Source organism: Manis javanica, chromosome 1 (genome assembly GCF_040802235.1).
Source record: "Manis javanica isolate MJ-LG chromosome 1, MJ_LKY, whole genome shotgun sequence".
In the NCBI taxonomy this organism is placed as follows: domain Eukaryota; kingdom Metazoa; phylum Chordata; class Mammalia; order Pholidota; family Manidae; genus Manis; species Manis javanica.
Window position 1 is genome coordinate 10822833 of NC_133156.1, and position 25565 is coordinate 10848397.

Below are 25565 nucleotides of genomic sequence, written 5' to 3' on the forward strand. Positions count from 1 at the left end.
TTATCTGGATACTAGGTTCGAGATGTTGAGGACTGAAGGGGTTGCTGGGTTTGATGAATGGCAGGAAGCAATAACTTGGAAAGGCAAGTCTGATGGATTGATGGCTATAAATCTTAGGAAGAGGAAGCGTCCAGCATGGACTACTGTTTGGGGCAGTTTGGCAAGAAAAGAATAAGGGCTACAACCTCTCCAAGGGTCATTAGAGGGGTAATGACTTGTGTTTTAAGATAAGAGTTGTCTTAGCACCTCTGCAGGCAAAGGGGAAGTTACTAGAAAGGAAGAGACTAATGATACATAATAAAGTTGGGATAACTGATGAGGCAATACCTACAATGATTTGAGGTGATAGCTTTATATTTGCATAGTTCTTTATATAACTTGCAAAGGACTTTCACATTAAGAACTGCCCACATTCCTTACATAATTCTGTGAGACAGGTGGGGCAAGAATTATTAATTTTACTTGAGGAAACTGAGGCTCAGAGGCATGGCAGGACAGTCTGCAAGAAAAGGCCTGGCTTGGAGGTGAAACCCTGGCTCCCTTTCTCACCATTTCTGTGTCCTCAGCAAGTTATTTGGCTTTGGGGGGTTCAACTGCTCACCAGGAAAATGGAGATAATACTCCCCAGGCTCCACTGATGATCAGATAAATGCAGGCAAAGGAGCTGGCAGGGAGAAGAGCAGGAGCTGCATGAACTACAGTGAGACTCTCTCAAGAAGCTTGAGTCGATACGGTAAATGCTCCGTAACGACCACCAAGTGCCTGCTGATGCCTTGACGGAATAAGGCACTGGAACCGTACAGGTGACTGAGCCAAGCGGCAAGCGGTCTAAGAACGGTGTACTAAGGGCTTGGGAATAAAGATGAGGCTGTGGCTACTTCTGCTGCCAGAGGGAGAGAACGAGAATGCGAGGAGCAGGGAGAAGCACAAAGAGGCGCGGCATCTGAGGTGGACGCTGGAAGATGAGCTCCCTGGTGGGGGCAGAGGGCCTTCTAGAAGAGGGGGCACCAACCAACGCTCAAGGGCATTAAAGCAAACAGGGCACACAAACTCAACCAGGCAAAGGCTGTCTTATGCCTCACTCAGCCGCCTCAAACAGTGGGTGCTCACACACACCTGAGTGCTGCTCCACGACCTCGGCGACTCTCACGAATGGGAGATGATTCCTAAAGACAAGCCAGGGGGGAAAAGGTCCAGAGAGGGCGCATGAGGTGCAAAAAGCGCAAAGGTATTTCCAGCAGCTAACCCACGTCTGAGGTGCCCTGAAGAGCAGTCCCTTACACACGCCAGTCACAGGCAGCCTGGCTCAGCATGCCGAGCCTGAGGGCCCCCTGCCCTGTATGCTCTCAGCTTACATCTTAACACAGTGTGAAAGAGTACCCAGGCCATCAGTGGTCACAGGTCACTGAACCCAACAATGCTATGCCAATGGCCAGTAAGCCACTGCCTTGGCAGAACTGAAGTGTGGGGATAATCTTCACAGCTGGTGCTCCCTGCTCAAGAGGCCTGCAGCACCAGGCTCACCAAACCTGCCCATGGCATCTTTGCCCACAACTTCCTTATCTGCATAGATACCACATACAAGAAAATTTCCCCTATCATCTAAAGACCCCAAAGCAATAGAAAAGTACTCAGGCAACATGTAAAAGCTTACAGCATATCAGAGCCTAACATAAACATAGTAAAAGTTAAATGTACTTTGACTTAATTTCATTGCCATTCATTTAATCACCTAAAACTCTTTCATAATTTTACAAGCAAGTTATACTATTTATTTTAAAGATGTTACACTTATTTTAATTCAGAAATAAGAGATCTCTAGAATCCTTTGATCCTCCTTCCTCAGAAAGAAATAGAAGAAAATTACTGTTATCCATCATGGTTGCTAACTGAAGTTCAAACAATGCTATGCTATTTGTTCTGGTTAAAAATATGCTACAGATGGGTATTGGAGGGATTAAAGATGGCAATGTGAGAGGTGAGATAGAAACCCTCTCCCAAAACCACATGTAATATGAAAATATAGTTAATACAACTAATCCTGAAAGAGCAACAGGAAAGAGGGCTAAGCCAGACTGCATACACCTGGAGAAAAGAACAGACCTCATGGAACAGGGTAACGTACCAAAGCCATGACCCGGTGGGACCCAAGCCCTTCCCCCACCCCAGCTCACTGGTGGGAGGAAGGCAAACAGAGTGGAGAGGGGGTAGAGACCTGGGACTGTTGAACACCCAGCCCTGGAGATCTGCTCTGGTGCTACATTACATGGTGCTCTGGAGGTTAGTAGGGTTGGAAAACTAAGACAGGCAGAATACTTGGAGAGACAGAGATTCCAGCAGCTTGTGGAAAACAGGGATCCATAGCTGGCCACTCTGGGACAAAAGAAAGGTGGGCAGTCAGAGAGACTTCCTAATAGCAAGAGGGTTGCTACAGGGGCAAGGATTGCACAGAGCTTGCTGTTCAGGAGAAAGGACAGGTGGACAAAATTATCTGGGCACATGCAATCCCTATCAAAATACCAACAGCATTCTTCAATGAACTAGAACAAATAGTTCTAAAATTCATATGGAACCACAAAAGACCCTGAATAGCCAAAGCAATCCTGAGAAGGAAGAATAAAGCTGGGAGGATTATGCTCCCCAACTTCAAGCTCTATTACAAAGCCACAGTAATCAGGACAATTTGGTAATGGCACAAGAATAGATCCATAGATCAATGGAATGGAATAGAGAGCCCAGATATAAACCCAAGCATATATGGCCAATTAATATACGATAAAGGAGCCATGGATATACAATGGGGAAATGACAGCCTCTTCAACAACTGGTCAAACTGGACCAGTTTGCAAAACTGGACAGCTACATGCAAGAGAATGAAACTGGATTATTGTCTAACGCCATACACAAAAGTAAACTCAAAATGGATCAAAGACCTGAATGTAAGTCATGAAACCATAAAACATAGGCAAAAATCTCTTGAATATAAACATGAGCAACTTTTTCCTGAATATACCTCCTCATGCAAGGGAAACAAAAACAGAAATGAGCAAATGGGACTACATCAAGCTAAAAAGCTTCTGTACATCAAAGACACCATCAGCAGAACAAAAAGGCATCCTACACTATGGGAGAATATAGTTGTAAATGACATATCTGACAAGGGGTTAACATCCAAAATATAGAAAGAACTCACACATCTCAACACCCAAAAAGCAAATAACCTGATTGAAAAATGGGTGGAGGATATGAACAGACAATTCTTCAAAGAATTTCAGATGGCCAACAGGCACATGAAAAGATGCTCCACATCGCTAATTATCAGGAAAATGTAAATTAAAACCACAATGAGATACCACCTCACACCAGTTAGGATGGCCAACATCGAAAAGACTAGAACAACAAATGCTGGCGAGGATGCGGAGAAAGCGGAACCCTCCTATACTGCTGTTGGGAATGTAAATTAGTTCAACCATTGTGGAAAGCAGTATGGAGGTTCCTCAAAAAACTAAGAATAGAAATACCATTTGACCCAGGAATTCCACTCCTAAGAATTTACCCAAAGAAAACAAGTTCTTATATTCAAAAAGACATATGCACCCCTATGTTTATCACAGCACTATTTACAATAGCCAAGATATGGAAGCAACCTAAGTGTCCATCAGTAGATAAATGGATAAAGAAGATGTGGTATATATACACAATGGAATATTATTCAACTATAAGAAGAAAACAAATCCTACCATTTGCAACAACATGGATGGAGCTAGAGGATGTTATGCTCAGTGAAATAAGCCAGGCAGAGAAAGACAAGTACCAAATGATTTCCCTCATTTGTGGAGCATAATGACGAAGCAAAACTGAAGGAACAAAACAGGAGCAGACTCACAGACTCTAAGAAGGGACTAGTGGTTACCAAAGGGGAGGGGTTGGGAAGGGTGGGTGGGGAGAGAGGGAAAAGGGGGATTGTGGGGTATTATGATCAGTACACATGGTGTGGAGGGTGTAATGGGGAAAACAATGTAGCACAGAGAAGACAAGTAGTGACTCTGTGGCATCTTACTACACTGATGGACAGTGACTGTAATGGAGTATGGGGGGGACTTGATAATATGGGTGAATTTTTAACCACATTGTTTTTCATGTGAAACCTTCATAAGAGTGTATATCAATGATAACTTAATAAAAAAAATATGCCACAGATGGCTTTACAAATTTTCAATTTTCAAAGAACTAGAACATATGATAGTCAACAATAAAGTAGTGAAATTGGGTATTTCTTAATAAGAGCAATAGAATTTAGCAAAATCTCAAAATCCTCATCAGGAACACTCACTCTCATTGAAATAAGTACAGAAATATAATCAATGAGAGATTTTTCAAATGAAGAATTCATTTGTTGTGATTTGAGGATTTTTTTTTTTAAATGAACGTATCACTGTATTTATGAAGCACACTCTATGAGTCAGACTTCTCTTTCAACCTCTAATCCGCCTGGAATTAAGGTAAAGAAAGAATCTGGATATTACTTCCAAAAATCTTGGCAATGAATTTAGCAAAAACACAAAACACAATTTCGTCAGTGACTCCTAGGTTGAAACACTACAGGTAAACAGAGGCTTCAGTCCTACCTCATTCTTGTATTCAATGAATTCAAACAGAGTAAGAGAACATTTTCACCAAATGGCAAATGCTTACAGAGTTATCACAGAATGTACACGATGGCCTGCCGGAGGACATGTGGAGGTTAGGGAAAACGCCCACTTAATAAAAGCAGAGTATGTGACAATGTTGTCAGAGGAACTATTTTTAACTTTATCGGAAGGAAATGAAGCAGAATGTTCTGGGCATTAAGAATGATTGTCTAAGCATGATTATAACATGATAATTGGGTGACATTTTGAAATGGTTAGTCTTCAAAGCCACAGGGAGAGCTACTGTTTTATCTGGTTAAATAAACATAAGGGAGCAAAAGAACTGAATGATACCAGAAAGCTGTTTACCTTTCAGTAAATTACATTGTACTGAAACTAAGGGTCTTTTTTCCTCTGTTTTACAGAGAATCAGTAATTGCCAGTTTGGTTCTATTTTACTTCTGAAGCTAAAGGCAAGAAAACTACCCACAACAAACTTACCGATAATCTGGCAACAATTTTCTTTCATGGTGCAGATTAGCCACACAGTTTACTGGAAATTATAGCTAATATAAATCAAAACTAAAGTTAACAAATACAGTACAAACAATTTCATCATTACCCTAGGAAAGTAGGAAAGTGAACCAGGCAGACCTGACTGTAGAAGGAAAGGATAATCATACTACCTGACGTGGCACTAGGTGACAGATGTCCCATTTCAGAGACTGGGGCCAAATCTTAGGATAGCAGGGAGACCTGTACTTACAACAGTCTCTCACTCAGCTTCTTAAATTACATCACTACATAAAATTAAATAGTCATATCTGAAATACAGCAGTGAGACAGAATAACCAAAAATAATGAGAAGGGGTCGTGGGGGGGTGGGGTGCGGGGGGCATAACATCTGTATTATAAGAATAGAGGAACCAGAGAAATGGCACCAGGAGAAAGCAACTAGGTAAGTCCACAAGTTTGGAAATCCGGTAGGAGCAACGACCTGGTCTCTTCAACAAGTGGATAATATGAAAAGGTGGGGGGGTGGGGCAGGGGCATGAGGTGTGGAGAAGTGCCCTAGAAAACACACTTAGGAGAGGAAAACCAAATGGAATATGTAGGCCTTGTTAGGATCCTCACCAGGAAAAAAAAGGCTGGATACAATTAAGGAAGTAAGAATATACACTAGCTATCAGATGATGCAAATGACAGCTGTGGACATTGGTAATAATGGTACTGGAGTTATGCAGAAAATACCCATATTTTTTAGAGATACATAATAAATACATAAGAGTGGGATGACACGAGGTCTTGGATTTACTGTACTAATAAAAAGAAAGAAGAAATAAAAGGAGATGAAAAGGAAAAGGAAATAAATGAAGCAAATATGGAACAATCCCAGTAATTACTGAATCCGGGAAAAAATAATTATATTACTTTTTCAATTTCTGTTTATTTTGAACGTCTTCATAATAAAGCTTAACTTTTATAAAAACTGAAAGCACCAAGCTCACTACACATAAACTAACAAATAAGTGACACAATTTTGCATATCAAACAAAAAATCTTTATGATCTTGAAACCCCAGCCCACAACCCTGTGAGAGTCTGTTTTCTGAACAATTTAAAACACAAAACATTCTTATTTCATCGTGTGAATGCTCTTGAGATTTTGAAAATATACCTTAGCAAAAAAATAGAAAATACTCAATTGCACTTCCCAGCAACATCTATATGTACAATAGCACCAAAATAAATTAAGCATGATTCACTGACACTCATTATTGGCAGAAAAAAAATAAAGTCTCCAGGCATTAAAAACAAAAATCAAACACCAGACTCTGTTACACACTAACAAGTTTAACATGATTCACTCTAGGGGCAGGGAGGAAAGCTGTGAGCAGAGACAGGGATGAGATCAAAACTACTCAAGAAATATTTTTTAATGTTGTTTTTATTTTTTAAACCATGTGATTGTACTGCCTACTCAAAAATAAATTGTAATTCTAAATAAAATACTTGCATATATACTTATCATAATTTCAAAAATTATTTTTACTCTTCCATGAATAATCAAACACTAGAACTTTAAAAAGAACAAAATTAAGATTTTTTTGTGTGCTCTAAGATTTACCATCAGTCACTTATGCCACTATTTTCTGGGATCAACCACTGGCAGTTTTAAGACCCATTAATTTCTTATCTTACTTCTAATAGGTTCTTTCTTTTCTTTAGGCAGACATTTAAGAAACTTGAAATAAATCTGAAGTATTTAACATAAAAGCAAAAAAAGTCCCTGGGGTTAGCTCGAAGAAAAACTCAAATCAAGGAAAGCCCCTTCTATTTTTCACTCTCTGTCAAGCCACACACTTAAGTCTTTACTTGACAGTAAAGGAATTTAACAAGGATTTAGAAATCTTCATTTTGTTCCACTCTTCTAACCTCCAACCCAAACTATTATATTTTCCCTTTCTTTTCTCACCCATTACCTGTGCTTCTCAGTCTACTCTTGTCAATCAAGTTTATTGAAATCTCAAACAAAACTCAATCATTTGCCTTTTAAACTACTTAAAATAAGATATATAAACCCTCCTGTTCTTCCAATCCTATCTGAAGCATTCTGCATCTCTCTTCCTGATAATTTTACTGAGTTGATGGCTAAATAAACGAACTAATATTGAAACTTCAAGTAAATTAACTAAAGCCCTTTGGGGGTCTCAGGTGGATTCCACTGTGTTCCTTAAGTAGCTGGTGGCTTCTTACTCTAGAAACTAATAAGCCCGGTGGAAACCTCCACCAACCAAGGAACACTGTGAAGAACTCCAGATGGCCACACCGCTTTCAACAAATCTGACAGATGAAAAATATCATCCACAAAAATATGATATTCTCTTCACAAAAAAATCTTATCACTGGATTGCTTTTAAGAAGGATTTCTAAATGCTGATTTAGACCCAGGCTTAAACAGTAGCTATTGACCAATAGGTATTTACTGAGAGCCCTCAGTGTGTGTTTGGCTCTTAACTGCAAACAAAAGAAGACACACTTGTTAAGAGCTTTAAGATATGTTGGACAAGACACACTTAACAACATAACACAGAAGAACAGGTCAGCAGGCCAACTGTGTAGCACATCCGTTGTGAGCAGGCAGAGCCAGTTGCTGCAGGGGCTACAGCAGACCCGAGGTTCCACGAACTCCTGACAACACTTTGTAGGTGAGACAGCACAGGAAGGCGGATGCAACGCTCCTGGTTGCCAGATACAGGCTGCTCTGTCTCTGAGACAGAAAGCGATCTGGCTGGGGGACACAGGGTTTGGTTTGGCTGAGGTAAACTGAGAAGAGGAACAGTGGAAGAGACCCACAGGGGCAGGCCACAGCCAACAAGGAAGTGTGGGTGTGTGTGTGCCAACTGCTGAAGAAAAGTGGGATGTGATCAGATCCTAGAAGACCTTGGATGACAGTTGCAATTTAATTTTGAAGACAGCAGTGATCCCTCAGCCTTGAAGAGGGAAGGAACCGAAAGTGCACAGTCCTGCCAATCAGATGCAGGTTCCTTCACCCTGGACAGGACGATGCTGCAGGCAGGCATGGGCAAGAAGGGCCTCCATGTCAGTATTTCATCATCAAAGGGCCTCTCATGAACATTCTACAGCTAACTTGATACACTCATTACATTTTAGATGAGTGCTTTCTTTTTTTTTTTTTGGTATCATTAATCTACAATTATATAAAGAACATTATCTTTACTAGGTTCCCCCCTTCACCAAGTCCCCCCAACATCCCCTTCACAGTCACTGTCCATCTGCATAGTAAGATGCTGTAAAATCACTACTTGCCTTCTCTGTGTTGCGCAGCCCTCCCTGTGTCCCCCACGCACTATACATGCTAATCGTAATGCCCTCTTTCTTTTTCCCTGCCCTTATCCCTACCTTCCCACCCATCGTCCCCAGTCCCTTTTCCTTTGGTAACTATTAGTCCATTCTTGGGTTCTGTGATTCTGCTGCTGTTTTGTTCCTTCAGTTTTCCTTTGTTCTTATACTCCACATATGAGTGAAATCCTTTGGTACTTGTCCTTCTCCGCTTGGCTTATTTCAATGAGCATAATACCCTCTAGCTCCATCCATGTTGTTGCGAATGGTAGGATCTTTTTTTTTCTTATGGCTGCGTAATATTCCATTGTGTATATGTATCACATCTTCTTTATACATTCATCTACTGATGGACATTTAGGTTGCTTCCATATCTTGGCTACTGTAAACAGTGCAGCGATAAACACGGGGGTGCATCTGTCTTTTTCAAACTGGAGTGATGCATTCTTAGGGTAAATTCCTAGAAGTGGAATTCCTGGGCAAATGGTATTTCTATTTTGAGCATTCTGAGGAACCTCCATACTGCTTTCCACAATGGTTGGACCAATTTACATTCCCACCAGCAGTGTAGGAGGGTTCCCCATTCTCTGCAACCTCACCAACATTTGTTGTTGTTTGTCTTTTGGATGGTAGCCATCCTTACTGGTGTGAGGTGATATCTCATTGTGGTTTTAATTTGCATTTCTCTGATGATTAGCGATGTGGAGCATCTTTTCATGTGTCTGTTGGCCATCGGGATATCTTCTTTAGAGAACTGTCTATTCAGATCCTCTGCCCATTTATTAATTGGATTATTTGCTTTTTGTTTGTTGAGGCGTGTGAGCTCTTTATATTATAATTTTGGATGTCAATCCTTTATCAGATCTGCCATTTATAAATATGTTCTCCCATACTGTAGGATACCTTTTTGTTCTATTGATGGTGTCCTTTGCTGCACAGAAGCTTTTTACTTGATATAGTCCCACTTGTTCATTTTTGCCTTTGTTTCCCTTGCCCGGGGAGATATGTTCATGAAGAAGTCACTCGTGTTTATGTCTGTGAGATTTTTGCCTGTTTTTTTCTAAGAGTTTTATGGTTTCATGACTTACATTCAGGTCTTTGATCCATTTGGAGTTTACTTTTGTGTAGCTCCTTTATCAAATATTAATTGGCCATATATGTTTGGGTTAATCTCTGGAGTCTCTATTCTGTTCCACTGGTCTGTGGCTCTGTTCTTGTGCCAGTACCAAATTGGGGTTAGACAGTGATCCAGTTTCATTCTCTTACATGTAGCTGTCCAGTTTTGTCAGCACCATCTGTTGAAGAGACTGTCATTTCCCCATTGTATGTCCATAGCTCCTTTATCAAATATTAATTGGCCATATATGTTTGGGTTAATCTCTGGAGTCTCTATTCTGTTCCACTGGTCTGTGGCTCTGTTCTTGTGCCAGTACCAAATTGTCTTGATTACTGTGGCTTTGTAGTAGAGCTTGAAGTTGGGGAGCGAGATCCCCGCCACTTTATTCTTCTTCCTCAGGACTGCATCCACTGGTGTCTCTTTTAGGAATAGTTGTATTTATTGTATTTTCATAAATATATATGTTTTGGGGAGGAGATTTCCTCTGAACTACTCACACCACCATCTTCCTAGATGAGTGCTTTCTTAAAGACACTTTAAGGGAGATTTGACACCTCCCTTCAAAAAATTTTAGGCAACACTTTAAAAGCAACTTGTACAATGGAACATTCTCTAGAAGAATGTCTACAGATGGCCAATTCCATATAATAATAATAAAATTTTAGTACTAATACAAACATTATCTCATTTAATCCTGACCTATGAAGTAGGGACTGTTAAAAACCCCACTTTGTAGGTAACCTTCCTGAGAGGCTTAGAATGTAAGTGCCTTTCAGAAGATCATGTATGGCTCATTTAGTGGTGGAGCTGGGGCTTGCTGAGGTCTCACAAACCTCAGGAAACATGCCCCTGGCCACACCACCACCATGCCTCAACAACTGTCCCCTTTCTTTCCAATGACCCATTTGGACAAGAAGACCCACCCCTGTGGTTGGTGCAGGGAGTGAGAACGCCAACCTTGCTTGCCAGCTCTGGATCACAAGTAATGACTCCAGAGTCAGCCAGCAACAGAAAGACTCTCCCATGTTATATTTTTGGTAGAAACAGTGAAGAGGGAGTTACTATCCTTTATATAGTATCTTTTGTTTAAAATTACTGTTAAGAGAAATAACCAAATCATAGGCTTAAAGATGGCGGCATGAGAAATGAGACAGAAACCTTCTCCCAATACCACATATAATATGAAAACAAAGCAAGTACGACAATTCCTGAAAGAGTGACCAGAAAGAAGATTGCAACAGATGGCCTACATCTGGGGAAAAGAGCAGACCTCACGGAAAAGGTAAAGTAGCAAAGCTGTGATACGGTGGGACCCAGGCCCTCCCCCCACCCCAGCTCATGGGCAGGAGGAAGAGAAACAGTGTGGGGAGAGAGTAGAAGCTCAGGACTGCTAAATACCCAGCCCTGGAGCACAAACCCACATTACATGGTGCCCTGGAGATCAGCAAGGTTGAAAGCAAAGACAGGAAGAATACAGAAAGACTTAGATCCCAGCCTCTTGTGGAGAACAGGTACCCACAATGGCTGCTCCAGGACAAAAGAAAGGTGGGTTCTTTGAAAGACTTCCCAACAGCAAGAGGGCTGCTAAAGGGACAGGAATTACACAGAGCTTGCTGATCAGGAGAAAGGGATGGTGGGCAAAATCATCCTGGCACACTCAGCCCAGCAGATTGGGAAATTTCAGGAGCTTCAGGCACTCCATCTGACTGGCTGGCAACGGGTGCTGAGGCCCCCCACTACAATATGCAGCCTGCTACTCCTTCCTTCCAGCTGGCACCAGCTCACAAACCTCCTGCCCCCGCCATTGCACCAGGCCAGCCTGAGAGCGGCTCCACCTATGGCAGCTACAGGAGCATAATTCAGAGGTTCCTGCCTGCACACTTGGTCCACTGGCACTGGAAATGGAGGCACGCAGTGCAGTTGGGAAACAGAAATGAGCTCTCTACTCTTGGCAGGCAATGGCACCGCTCGCCTATATCTCCCTTCATTGTTCCAGGAGCTGGGCAGCTCTGGAGAGTAGAGCTCCTGGGCATTGGAGGATACCACCTACACAAAGTTATTATTCCATAGTAATCATTAGAAATATGAATGGCAAAATAACCTGGTACAAACCAAAATCCCATGAACACCAGAGAGAGGGCTAAGTGCAACTGAAATCACCAATCTTCTTCATAAAGACTTCAAAATAAAAATCATAAACATGTTCACAGAGCTTAGAAAAATATTCAACATCTCAGGGAGGACCTCAAGGAACAGATAGAAATTTTGAAAAATACAGTATCTGAAATGAAACATACAATGAAGGGATTTAAAAGTAGATTAGATGAAGTAGAGGAGATGGAAAATGAAATAAAAATTAGAGAAAAGGAAAATAAGCTGAGGCATAGAGGAAAAAAGTAACTCTATGATTGAAAGAATAATAAGAGAGCTGTGTGAACAATGCAACAGAATAATATTCACACCAGAAAAGAAGAGAGAGACAAAGGGCTAGAGAGTCTCTTTGCAGAACTAATTGCTGAAAAACTCCACAATCTGGGGAAGAAAAATAGTCTCTCAAGTCATGGAAGTGCAGAGATCTCCCATCAAAAGGGATTTAGGAAGACAACACGAGGACATATAATAATTAAAATGGCAAAGATCAAGGTCAAGGAGAGAGAACTGACAGCACCTGATAAAGTAAAAAGATCACATACAAAGGAAAACCCATCAGGCTATCATCAGACTTCTCAGCAGAAACCTTACAGGCCAGAAGGGAGGGGCATGATGTATTTAATACGATGAAACAAAAGGGCCTTGAATGAAGAGTACTCTACCCAGCAAGATCATCATTTAAATTTGAAGCAGGGATTAAACAATTTCCAGACAAGCAAAAGTTGAGGGAATTTACCTCCCGCAAACTGTCTCTACACTGTATTTTAAAGGGACTGCTATAGATGGAAGTGCTCCTAAGGCTAAACAGCTGTCGCCAGAGAAAATAAAGCCACAATAGAGGAAGTAGCCAAATTAATTACTAAGCAAATGCAAAATTAAATAAACTACTCACAAAGTTAGTCAAGGAATACACAAAGAATGCAGAATACATAAAGATATATTATGTATATATCATTTTATATCTGAAATGAATCTCTAATATATAAAGAATGAAGGAGGACGAAGAAGAAGAAGGGAGAGAAAAAAAGGAAACTTTCGATTGTGTTTGAACTAGTGTAATAACAAAGTTAAGTCAGACTGTTAGATAGTAAGCAAGCTTCCCTTGAACTATGGTAAACACAAATCTAAGGCCTACAATGGCAATAAGTACGTATCTCTCAATAATCACCCTAAATGTAAATGGACTGAATGCAACAATCAAACAATAGAGAGTTTCTGAATGGATAGAAAGGCAAGACCCATCTATATGCTACCTATAAGAGACTCACTTCAAACCCAAAGACATACACAGACTAAAAGTGAAGATATGGAAAAAGATAGTTCATGTAAATAATAAGGAGAAAAAAGCAGGAGTTGCAGTACTTGTAGCAGACAAAATAGACTTCAAAACAAAGAAAGTAACAAGAGACAAAGAAGGACATTACATAACGATAAAGGGGTCAGTCCCACAAGAGAATATAACCATTTTAAGTATCTATGCCCCCAACACAGGAGCAACTAAACATATGAAACAAATTCTAACAGATTTAAAGAGGGAAATAGAATTCAATGTTTTCATTTTAGGAGACTTCAACAACTCACTCCAAAGGACAGATCAACCAGACAGAAAATAAGAAGACAGAGGAACTGAAAAAGACATTAGAACAGCGGACCTAACAGACTTCTACAGAACACTTCAGCCAAAAGCAACAGGGTACACATTCTTCTCAAGTGCACATGGAACATTTTCCAGAATAGATCACATACTAAGTCACAAAAAGAGCCTCAGTAAATTCAAAAAGATCGAAATTGTGCCAACCAGCATCTTAAACCACAAGGGTATGAAACTTGAAATAAACTATGCAAAGAAAACAAAAGAGCCAAGAAACACATAGAGTCTTAACAACATGCTCCCAAATAATCAAAGGATCAATAACCAAATTAAAACAGAGATGAAGTATATATGGAGACAAATGAAAACAATAATTCAACAGCCCCAAACCTGTGGGATGCAGCAAAGGCAATGCTAAGAGGGAAGTATACCGCAATACAGGCTTACCGCAAGAAAGAAGAACAATCCCAAATGAACAGTCTAAACTCACAACTAATGAAACTAGAAAAAGAAGAACAAAGTAGGCCCAAAGTCAGTAAAAGGAGGGACACAATAAAGAACAGATCACAAATAAATAAGACTGAGAATAAAACAATAGAAAGAATCAATGAAAGCAGAAGCTGGTTCTTTGAGAAAATAAACAAAATAGATAGACCCCTAGCCAGACTTATCAAGAAAAAGAGTCTACATAAATAAAAAGAAACAGAAATGAGAAAGGAAAAATCACTATGGACACCACAGAAATACAAAGAATTAGTAGAGAATACTATGAAAAATTATATGCTAACAAATTGGATAACTTAAAGAAATGGACAACTTTCTAGGAAAATACAACCTTCCAAGGCTGACCAAGGAAGAAACAGAAAATCTGAAGAGACAAATTAACAGTAATGAAACTGAATTGGTAATTAAAAAAAAAAAACTACCTAAGAACAAAACCCCTGGACCAGATGGCTTCAGTGCTGAATTTTATCAAACATTTACAGAAGACCTAATACCTATCCTCCTTAAAGTTTTCCAGAAAGTAGAAGAGGAGGGAATACTTCCATCTTATTCTATGAGGCCAGCATCACTCTAACACCAAAACCAGACAAAGACACCACAGAAAAAGAAAATTACAGACCAATATCCCTGATGAATATAGATGCAAAAATACTCAACAAAATATTAGCAAACCAAATTCAAAAATACATTAAAAAGATCGTCTAACATAATCAAGTGGGATTTATTCCAGGAATACAAGAATGGTGCAATATTGGAAAATCCATCAACATCATCCACCACATTAACAAAAAGGACAAAAACCACATGATTATCTCCAGAGATGCTGAAAAAGCATTTGACAAAATTCAACATCCATTCATGATAAAAACTCTCAACAAAATGGGTACAGAGGGCAAGTACTTTAACATAATAAAGGCCATATACAACAAACCCACAGCCATCATGGTTAAAAGCAAAAAGCTGAAAGCTCTTCCTCTAAGATCTGGAACAAAACAAGGATGCCCACTTTTCCCAATTTTATTCAACATAGTGCTGGAGGTCCTAGCAATGGCAATCGGACACCAACAAGAAATAAAAGGTATCCAGATTGGTAAGGAAGAGGTTAAACTGTCACTGTTTGCAGATGACATAATATTGTATACAAAAACCCTGAAGAATCCACCCCAAAAACAACCAGAACTAATAACTGAACTCAGCAAAGTTGCATGATACAAAATTAATACACACAGAAATCTGTTGCATTCCTATATACTAATGATGAACTAGAGGAAAGAGAAATTAGGAAAACAATTCCATTTACAATTGCATCAAAAAGAATAAAATACTGAGGAATAAATGTAACCAAGGATGTGAAAGACCTATATACCCTGAAAACTGTAAGACACTCACGAGAGAAATTAAAGAAGATACCAATACATGGAAATACATTCCATGCTCATGGATAGGAAGAATACTGTCAAAATGGCCATCCTGCCTAAAGCAATCTACAGATTCAATGCAATCCCTAACAAAATTCCAACAGCATTCTTCAACGAACTAGAACAAATAGTTCTAAAATTCATATGGAACCAAAAAAGACCCTGAATAACCAAAGCAATCCTGAGAAGGAAGAATAAAGGTAGGGGGATTACACTCCCCAACTTCAAGCTCTACTAAAAAGCCACAGTAACCAAGACAATTTGGCACTAGCATAAGAATAGGCCCATAGATCAATGGAACAGAATAGAGAGCCCAGATATAAACCCAAGCATATATGGCCAATTAATATATGATAAAGGAGCCATGGATATACAATGGAGAAATGACAGCCTCTTCAACAACTGGTGTTGGCAAAACTGAACAGTTACATGTAAGAGAATGAAACTGGATTACTGTCTAACTTCATACACAAAAGTAAACTCAAAATGGATCAAAGACCTGAATGTAAGTCATGAAACCATAAAACTCTTAGAAGAAAACAGAGGCAAAACACTCTTGAATATAAACATGAGCAATTTTTACATGAACATATCTCCTCAGGCAAGGGAAACAAAAACAAAAATGAACAAATGGGACTACATCAAGTGAAAATGCTTCTGTACAGCAAAGGACACCATAAACAAAACAAAAAGGCATCCTACACTGTTGTTGAGAATATTTGGGAGAATATATTCTTAAATGACATATCTGACAAGGGGTTAATATCCAAAACATATAAAGAACTCACATGCCTCAACACCCAAAAAGCAAGTAACCTGATTGAAAAATGTGCAGAGGATATGAACAGACACCTCTCCAAATAAGAAATTCAGATGGCCAACAGGCACAGGTAAAGATGCTCCACATTGCTAATCATCAGGGAAATGCAAATTAAAACTACAATGAGATATCACCTCACACCAGGTAGGATGGCCAACATCCAAAAGACAAGAACCAACAAATGATGGCGAGTCTGGGGAGAAAAAGGAACCCTCCTACACTGTTGTTGAGAATGTAAAATTAGTTTAACCATTGTGGAAAGCAATATGGAGGTTCCCAAAAAAACTAAAAATAGAAATACCATTTGACCCAGGAATTCCACCTCTAGGAATTTACCCTAAGAACGCAGCAGCCCAGTTTGAAAAAGACATATGCGCCCCTATGTTTATTGCAGCACTATTTACAATAGCCAAGATACGGAAGCAACCTAAGTTGCTTCATCAATAGATGAATGGATAAAGAAGATGTGATACATATACACAATGGAATATTATTCAGCCATAAGAAGAAAATGAATCCTACCATTTGCAACAATGTGGATGGAGCTGGAGGATATTATTCTCATTAAAATAAGCCAGGTGGAGAAAGACAAGTACCAAATGATTTCCCTCATTTGTGGTGTGTAACAACGGAGCAAAACTGAAGGAACAAAACAGCAGCAGACTCACAGACTCCAAGAAGAGACTAGTGATTACCAAAGGGGAGACATGGATGCAGGTGTGTAGGGAGGGAGGGAGAAGGGGACTGAAGGGCATTATGGTTGGCACACATGGTGTGGGGGGTCACAGGGAAGACAGTGTAGCACAGAGAAGACAAGTAGTGTCTCTGTGGCATCTTCATATGTTGATGGACAGTGACTGTGGTGGCATGTGTGGGAGGACTCGATAATATGGGTGAATGTAGTAACCACAATGTTGCTCATGTGAAATCTTCATAAGATTGTTTATCAATGATACCTTAACTAAAATAAATAAATAAATTAATTAATTAATTTAATTACTACCAAATTTCTCAGGGATTTCATACCCCTATTAATGCATATACTTTAAATTACAATTGATTATATCTTTCCAAATCTTTAGATATTCATATGTAATTTCCACAGAACCACCATTGGGCCTGCTATATTTAAAGAGTAGAGCTATATGACAAAACTGTCACTTAAATTTCAGATGAAGATGTTAATTAAAATAATAAAGAGCATTGGACCTGATTCACCGTGTAACAATCAGTAGCAAATGAACAAAAAAACACCTAATTTACATTACTTTCTAATGTCAAAAATCAAATGAAATACTTCATATAAATATGAGAAGAAATAATAAAATGTTAGTGTTCCTTTCTGTCACATTGTAACCTGCCAAGCAACCAAGCTAAACCTTTATTTGAAAGAGAAATTCTATTTTTTATGCAACTATAAGGAGCATGGTCTGAAGTTTTATAGTCAGAAAATATGTCTGTGAAACAGTATCTTAAGTTAGACTATCACAGATTCTAAGCTCACCGTTTATCACGTGATTTTCAATAACCTTGTGCGCTTTCATAGCGATGACTGATGCTGATGTTGGGAAACATGAATGAAAACTAGTAGCTGACAAAATATTAGCACCTAGAGGTTATAAGATAATAATGCTTTAGAGTAAGATTGGTGTGGGTATGGAGATGTAATGGAGAAGCCAAAGAGGGGAAAATAAGTAAATATTAAACAGGTAAGCTCTTCAACAAGCTAACTGATCGTAGGGCACCTCCTCCTCCACATATCATGATATATGCCAACATGCGTTAAAGAAGAAAAAGGCAGAAATTATTTTCTTCCATTACTTCAATCAATCTTAACTCTCAGTAAAACTGCTTATCTCAAGAATGAAATAGAAGATAAAAATGTTAACCATTTGTTAAATGTAGGATTCTGAGATTTTAAAAATATTCCTGTTGCACATATGAAGTCTCTTGAGCCATGAACATTTTTAAAAGTGTTTACTTCGAACAGGCCTCCATGAACATGCAAAGTAAAAATGACAGAAATAGTGTATACTTAGGGAAAAAATATATCTACTCCTTTGCCATAATATAGTAAACACAGGAGAATACAGAAGCCAGAGTAGTAGTACTTCAATCAGCTTAAGTTTCTTAAATCTTTTATTTCAGTTTTATCCTTACAATATGCTAATAATGTGTTGACAATATATTCAAATAAAAATGAGAAACACTAAGAAAATTACATAGCGCCATACCAGGTACTACTTTACTCCTTCACTGGTTCAACAAATATTTGCTGAGAGCCACCATAGGCCAGAAACAGGATACAAGGGTTCTAGCAAAGTCCCAGCCCCCAGATGCCCCGTCTAGAGAGAGAACCTGGAAACCACACATGGGGACAGAGAGAGAGAGGCCAGATCCCAGACACCATGGGGAGGTCATTAAAAGTTTTAAGAAGAAAATGGCTTAAGCCATAGAAAAATGGGCTTGTTAGGGAAGAGCATAACTGAGCATAGCTTTGTAATTCAGATGAAATAACACATGGGCAGATGGGGACCATGCCAAAAGGGGGCCTGGATTTGACAGGATACAGGTTTGTAATGTGGGCAATGGAGTGAGGACAGTAGTTGCACAATTAATGTGCAGAGTGCTCAGTAAGTATTAGTTTCTGTCATCCCATATGTGAGTATTTGTCAAAAAACTTACCTCTCTGCACGAATCACACCACTATAGTATGGGGGATCCCAGGGCATTAATTCCTACAATGGAAAATTCACTGTTATAAAGTCATTCACTATTTAACAATTTTTATCAATAATTCAGCCAGCTTATAAAATGTAAACCCGTTATTTATAGGAGAAGTTTTATAGAAACCCTAAAATCTCATGACTTGGCAGGAAATACCTTTCTCTGTATTTTGCCTTCCCTGTAATCAGCTGAGCAGAGAGGTATACAAAAAGGCATAATCCCAGAGTTTGGGGGAAAGGCAAACAAATGCCAATCTACAATGTAAACTAGTAAAAGTCAACATTAATAGATTAAATTAGCCATGTTGAAATTTTCCCCAAAATGTAACCCATGTATTAATCCATAAAATACTGCAGGCAAGATTAGGGTTCTTTCTAAATCTAAGCAAGAAGCTTAGGAAGGATGAAAGCAACAAATGGAAATGAACGCAGCAATTTAAAATGTAACTAAGAACTAACTTTAATCTTGGCAAAGAAAAGATGTCATAAAGAAATATTGTGCTAATAGTTATTTCTGACAAATGACTGCAGAATGTGGAAAGGAGAGCTTGAGTGCATGAACAGATTGTCCTCCCCACAAACCGTCCAGGTGACAGACGGGGGTTAGGACCAGTCTATGGAACAAGACTGCCAGGGTCAAGTTCTCAGTGCACATGCATATGGCTTGGAAGAATCACCAATGCTCTCCACGGCTTTTCCATCCTCCTTCTACATGATCTGTTCTGCCCAACTGCACCGAGCCCGCCTCCCACAACTCCCCCACCTCATCCTAGCCACACTGCTATCCTCAGCATTCCTTGGTCACACCAGGGAGGCCCCTCCCTACCTGAAGCCTCTGCATTTGCTGTTCTCTGTAAAGGACGCTCTGCCCTACAATACCTCCATGGCATCTCCACGGCGCACTCCGGCACTTCTTTCTGGTCTCCGCTGCAGTAACCAATCCATACCTACCAGCAACCTCCACCCCTTTCCCTGTGTTCTTTTCCACTGCAGGTTTCCACTTCTTTTCCACTCATATGACACTGAACATATTTATTTTTTTCATGCATTTACTATCTGTTTTCTTCCCCTAAGATGTCGCTTCATGAGGACAGGAACTGGGTTTGCATTTTTTCTGTTAAATCCTAGCACCCTGAATACTGCCTGGTACACAGCAGACTCTCAATAGTTATCTGGTGAATGCATCAACAGCGTCTCCCAAATAGTACAGCTTAATGCACTCAAACTGTTAAAACCCAGCATTGAGTATGCACTCCCTGAATGTTAGTTTCTATCCTTATTACCATTAACTTTAAAAATTTCACTTTGGACATTTCTCCTCAAACAGCAAGCGTTATTTCCCATATTCCAGGATCACATATTTATCAGGGAACATGACCAATGTAAGATACTTGAACATTTCTGCCTTTCTCTCTGTGAGCTCCTGAAGGGCAGGGGCAGCCTCTCTGGGGCTCTAGGCCCTGGGTGTTCCGCTCTTAGCACACATCTCCTCCCGCAGATGATCACTTACTATCTGCTACATGAGAGAGTGCACGCAGGCTCTAATGAAACAAAACCGAGGAAGACATGATCCCTGTGCCAGGAGCTGATAATGGGCTGGCAGCGAAAGGTCAGGAAATGCTTGGAGAACACCAAGCCCAGGCTGAATTTTGAAAAACGGGAGCACTTAATCAGATGAGAAAGGGGAAAGGCATCCTTTTGTACAGTATCTGTGAGTGACTGGAAGCTACTGCCATAGTTATCAGCACAATAATATCAGTTAGAATCAAAAACCAAAGGAAAGCAAAGCAAAAAGGAAGAGAAAAGCCACATGAGCCCCCTCCAGGTATTATTTAGTAGGGACCAGAGGGCACTAACTTGGCTTTTAGGGGTGGCAGAAGATAAGGCTAGAGAAGCAGGCAGGGGCGAAATTATGATGGGCTTGTGAAAAGCTAAGAAACAGGAAGATAAATCTGAGAATTACAGGGAGCTACTAAAAAAATTTCAACTAAAGAGTGACAAGATCAGATCTACTTCTTAGAAAAATCCCTCTAATGGCAATTTATTCATTTATTCATTCAAATAAGTGCTAAGTACACATACTCTGTGTGTAACACTGAGCTAGGCACACGGCTCAGCAATCCCAAGCCAGGACGGCTTTGAGGGGAGCCAGAAAAGAAGGCTAGGAACCAGTTCAGCAACTAGAGCTGTGATCAGGGTGAGAAGCAATAACGACCTCAAGTGGGCTGCAGCAGCGGGTGTGGGGAGAGGACAGAGAGTCCTCAGAGAGCAGAAGACACAGGCCTTGGAAACTGAGGACATGGCTGCAGGGAGGGCGCACCAGTGGGTAAGTCTCCTGCACAGCTTGTGGAAACAGACTGTGGGACTCAACAAGGATTTGTATTTCTGACAAGTCCCCAGGTGATGCCGTTTCTGGTCCAGGGAACACGCTCGGAGAACCACTGGTCTGGAGTAATTCCAGGTTCTGGCCAGGGCAGCAGGTGAAAAGGCGGCACCATTCATCACAACAGAGACTTCATGAGAAGGAGCAGGCATTTCACATATGTCTGCAGAACAACCTGTATCAATAAGCTACACACAAATGTCTAGGGAGGACAGTTTCAAGTCTTTTGACAACACATTTTACTTTTTTGCATTTCTTTTCACCACACTAAATTCTCACCTATGATCTGGTTTCCCAAGTGAACCTGCCTACCAGGCCAACGTGCACAGGGTGACTAATCCTAGTTACTCTGCTAGACACAGTTCCTACTCCAGAAAATCAGTGAGTTTGAGAGGATTAATCTATTTCTTAGTGACTGCATCCGGGAAGCTCAGAGTTTCTAAATCTGAGAGCTCACTCACCCAAAACCTTGCCTATGACTATGGCTCTGGCAGCCACCACCAAATCAAGACTCACCAACAGCAGCACGTACAGACGAATGGTGTAGACAAACCCAACAATCCTGCCCCGTCCCTGAGCCAAATAAGAACTTGGGTCCTAGCTCCCAGGATCCCATCACATTTCAGGGCACCCCAACCACAAGGGCAGCATCCTGGCCATGAGGATACTAGTCGGTACTTTAAGATCATGTAATCATTTGATCTTAATGATTGAAAACACCACTTACATGTTTTTAGGATGGGGTATAGTACTTTGTCAGTCAACAGAGATCTATTTAACTGAGCTCCATAAATTAACAAACAAATGAGTAAACTACAGCATTAACAATGATGGCTAAATTTGCCACTGCTGGATCGGTCCTCCACCAAGACCCCTTAAGGGCTACTGCCAACGAGGAGCCAACTCTCTACAGGAGGAAACAGCCTTGGCATGAGTATATATGAACATGCATCGTGCTGATACACATTCACAGAGGTGGGTGTGTAATGTCAACTAACCAACAAAAATACTGGATCTCCTGGAAATGTCAGATGTGGACATATCGACCGAGTATTTCAATACTTATTCACCGAATCCAAAGATTAGAAACAAGACCGAAGATCAGAAATAAGACTATATACACACCTTCAGCACATCACAAGAAAGTTTCAGAGTCAAAAGATAATGACCTCAGCTAACAGACTGTTTATATTATAATAAAAATAGTTCAGCATTGTTACTTACAGAATTTTGAGGATTTAGCTTCATTTTCATCCCTCGTATCATCTCAAAATCTTTCATAGTTCTGTAAAACAGGTTTATCATTGGTTGCCAGAATAAAATTGTAATAATTACATTGTAAAATAACTCATTTGCTTATTTCACTTTCCAATATTTATGATAAAATTAGAAGTAATTTATAGTGCAAATATAAACCAGTATTAATCCAAATTTTACATGTGTTAGAAGAGACAACAATATATACACACATGAGCAAATTATTGCAATTTCTACCTTATAAAGCACTTTGACAGATGTCTTAAAAGTTCTCAAGATCTTAAAAGTACTATAGCTTGGAAAAATTAGCAATGTCACAGAAACATGTGAAGTATTAAACAGCAAACTTAAAGTCCCTACTTTCTGCTATACCTTACAAAGGTCAGAGACTAACAAATTACTTTCTATAAAAGAATATTAACATAGATTACATTTAAGATAGCTATTCATTTTACCCATACAGGAAAACTCTAGCTGGGAAATAATTAAATTTATATTAGATTTGATTAACATGCTTAATATTTATAGAATATGAAGTTTCTGTTCGAATTAAGTGCTAAATGGAACTGTAAAAATCGGGAACTATGTTTGCTCAAAACATAATCTACAGCTCCATACAAGGAAGGAAAGAACACTGACACTTAACAAAACAAAACAGAATAAATTCTCAAATAACTGCATAATCAACACTTCCTCTTCATTATATCAAAGCCTTGGTAGTTCACTAGATTAAAAGAAAATTTGAGAATGTATAAATATAATCCAAATTAGAAAGGACTGGGTTCTAAGGCATGCGTGTATAATAGAATACGGAAATTTGAGCTAAAATTCAACATGCCTGTATAGTTAAAAAGACAAACGAAATTTTAGACAGTGCAAGAAAGAAATGAGAGAACGTCACTGGCTTTTACAAACCACGACATGCCTCTACCCGGAATCCAAGGCATCTGAAGGCCACTGGAGCACTTGGCCCTCCGCAAAGCTCTGGGGGAGGGCTAAGTGAAGGACAAGTGACAAAATCAGAGAGGCCAGACGCCCAGGGGAGAGATGCAGGAATGTGACAAAGGGACTTCCTAGAGAGAATGCAATTCTTCAGCTTGACATTACAAAGGCTGAGGCAAAGCATTCCTGAAATCAAAGCCACAGATCAAATCACCACATCCAGGAGCCTCTTATATTTAGGCCAAAAGGAAAGAAATATTACTTTAAGAACTCATAAAAATACAAAAGTTATGATTCTATGAAACTGATGGCACAAATGAAAATACATAGTTTCAAAAAGGTTTGGAAACTTTTTAAAATTCCACATCAGTGACAGGCACCTCGGTTAACCAGAGAAGACAGCCTAAGTTCTCAAGATCGTCACCTGAGGAAGAAAACTATGCGCTCAAAGGTACCTCAAAGTTAACTGAGTCTCTTGCTGAATAGTCCACAGATCTGACTTAACATTCTAACACATTCTTAAGAGGTCACTTTTTAATTTTTCATAAATCAAGTATTTTTTTTAAAAAAAACTAAATGATATATACGCTAAACAGCAGAATAAAAACTAACCTTTCTGAAAGTTTGTCTGATAGTTTTTCAAGGAACTGCATGACAGTCTCTAAAAATGAAATCCAAAAGAAAATCTCTTTAGTTACATAAAATGAGTATCTGTAAAAATTATAATATGATCATAATCCATACACTATACTAGCCTTAAAGTGATGATTTTCACTTTCAAAGTGATGAAAAGAGTTAATAATGGGTAACTGAAAAAAGAATCCAGAATTTCACTGTTTCCTCTATTCATGTGTTAAGAGAAAAAACAAGTTTCTTAGACATGTCTAACTTTTTCTGAGTTTTAAAGAGATAGGTAGACTGATTTGTTCATAAAAATCAGTACAATTTCAAAGCATGATTCACTCAAAATTAGATCTTAAAAATCAAGGTTTTTCTGAGTAAATAATTATTTTTTATTTCTGTACATACCTGCAGAATAATATATTCAGGATCAATAACAAAAGAAAATACAGCAAAATTAGAACATTAAAAATTTAAACTGTTAGAATTTTTGTAAAATTAAATAATTCAACCATAAGTCATTAGATTTTACAAATCCATGATGGCAATGTGGTAGAATTACCATTCTTTTCCATGATAGGAAAATGTTCATGTGTATTTTTAAATTTAACATATTTTGCTATTGATTTGTGTGTACAGAGCTTTAACATGTTTTTTAGAGTTTGCCACAGTTTTTATACTTTCCAGATGATCTTTTATACGGTTTTAAGTTTCTTGCCCTCTTCAGTTTATCTCCTTTCTGAGTGAAATAAAAGGCTGAGAGAAAGATGAAGGTTAACCTAAATCAAGAAGCCATGGGTTTCTTGCCACTGTCAATACTCAACAGGCCTATATATCGTAATTCTAAGAACATTGCCTCAGGTACCATGTTAGGCATTATTAGGACTTTTGGAAAAAACTGTTACTTAGTTAACAATGAAATCTTATTTCAGGATATCACACCAGCAGCCACACAGAACCATTTTAAAATCTGTATGTTTTTTACTTCTAAATCATCACCTTTAACTACCTGTAACCCATTTTGCTTTTCTAGCTATCCTAAATAAGACAAATCTAACTCAATTAATCTACCTGGAAAATTGTCATATTAAGAAGAATAGGTTTGAAACTCCCTGAAAATGAGTGCCTCATTGGCAAAAAATTTCCCAATTCACCTATCACATAACTACCCACCTTGACCTTTGTTTGTCCCCCTTTTAACCTCTTCCTCCTCTGCTACAAGCTCACCATTCCTTCACTGTCCACCTCCAGTTTCACTTCCCCCACAAAACCTTCAACAGATACCCAGGCATCTTTCAAATTATCCAAACTCCTAAAATCCTATGGCATTCTTTTATCTACACTAGCCACGTGGCACTGAAAAGACACCAACCTGTGTCATTACTTATCTTTCCATGCATATGTCTGAGCTCCCCAACTAAAATTTAAATTTCTCAAGGACACAGGTCACATTCTACGTGACGACTACGTGTGCAACAGTCTAATTCTAAAGTATTACCATATTAACCACTTGGTGAGCAATGGATTTGCTGGTACTGCTC

The 25565-nt window shown here is 39.2% G+C and overlaps 1 protein-coding gene across 1 annotated transcript in view; it reads right to left on the bottom strand.

Annotated features, from left to right (window-relative positions):
• The window catches only part of MIPEP (mitochondrial intermediate peptidase), a 200453-nt gene that overhangs the window by 150717 nt on the left and 24171 nt on the right, over nt 1-25565 (bottom strand). The window contains exons 8-10 of the mRNA XM_073227530.1: nt 24016-24064; nt 22429-22489; nt 18781-18833 (exon numbers count right to left, since the gene is read on the bottom strand). Of these exons, the coding sequence (XP_073083631.1) occupies nt 18781-18833; nt 22429-22489; nt 24016-24064 (163 nt within the window). The remainder of the gene's footprint in view (nt 1-18780; nt 18834-22428; nt 22490-24015; nt 24065-25565) is intronic.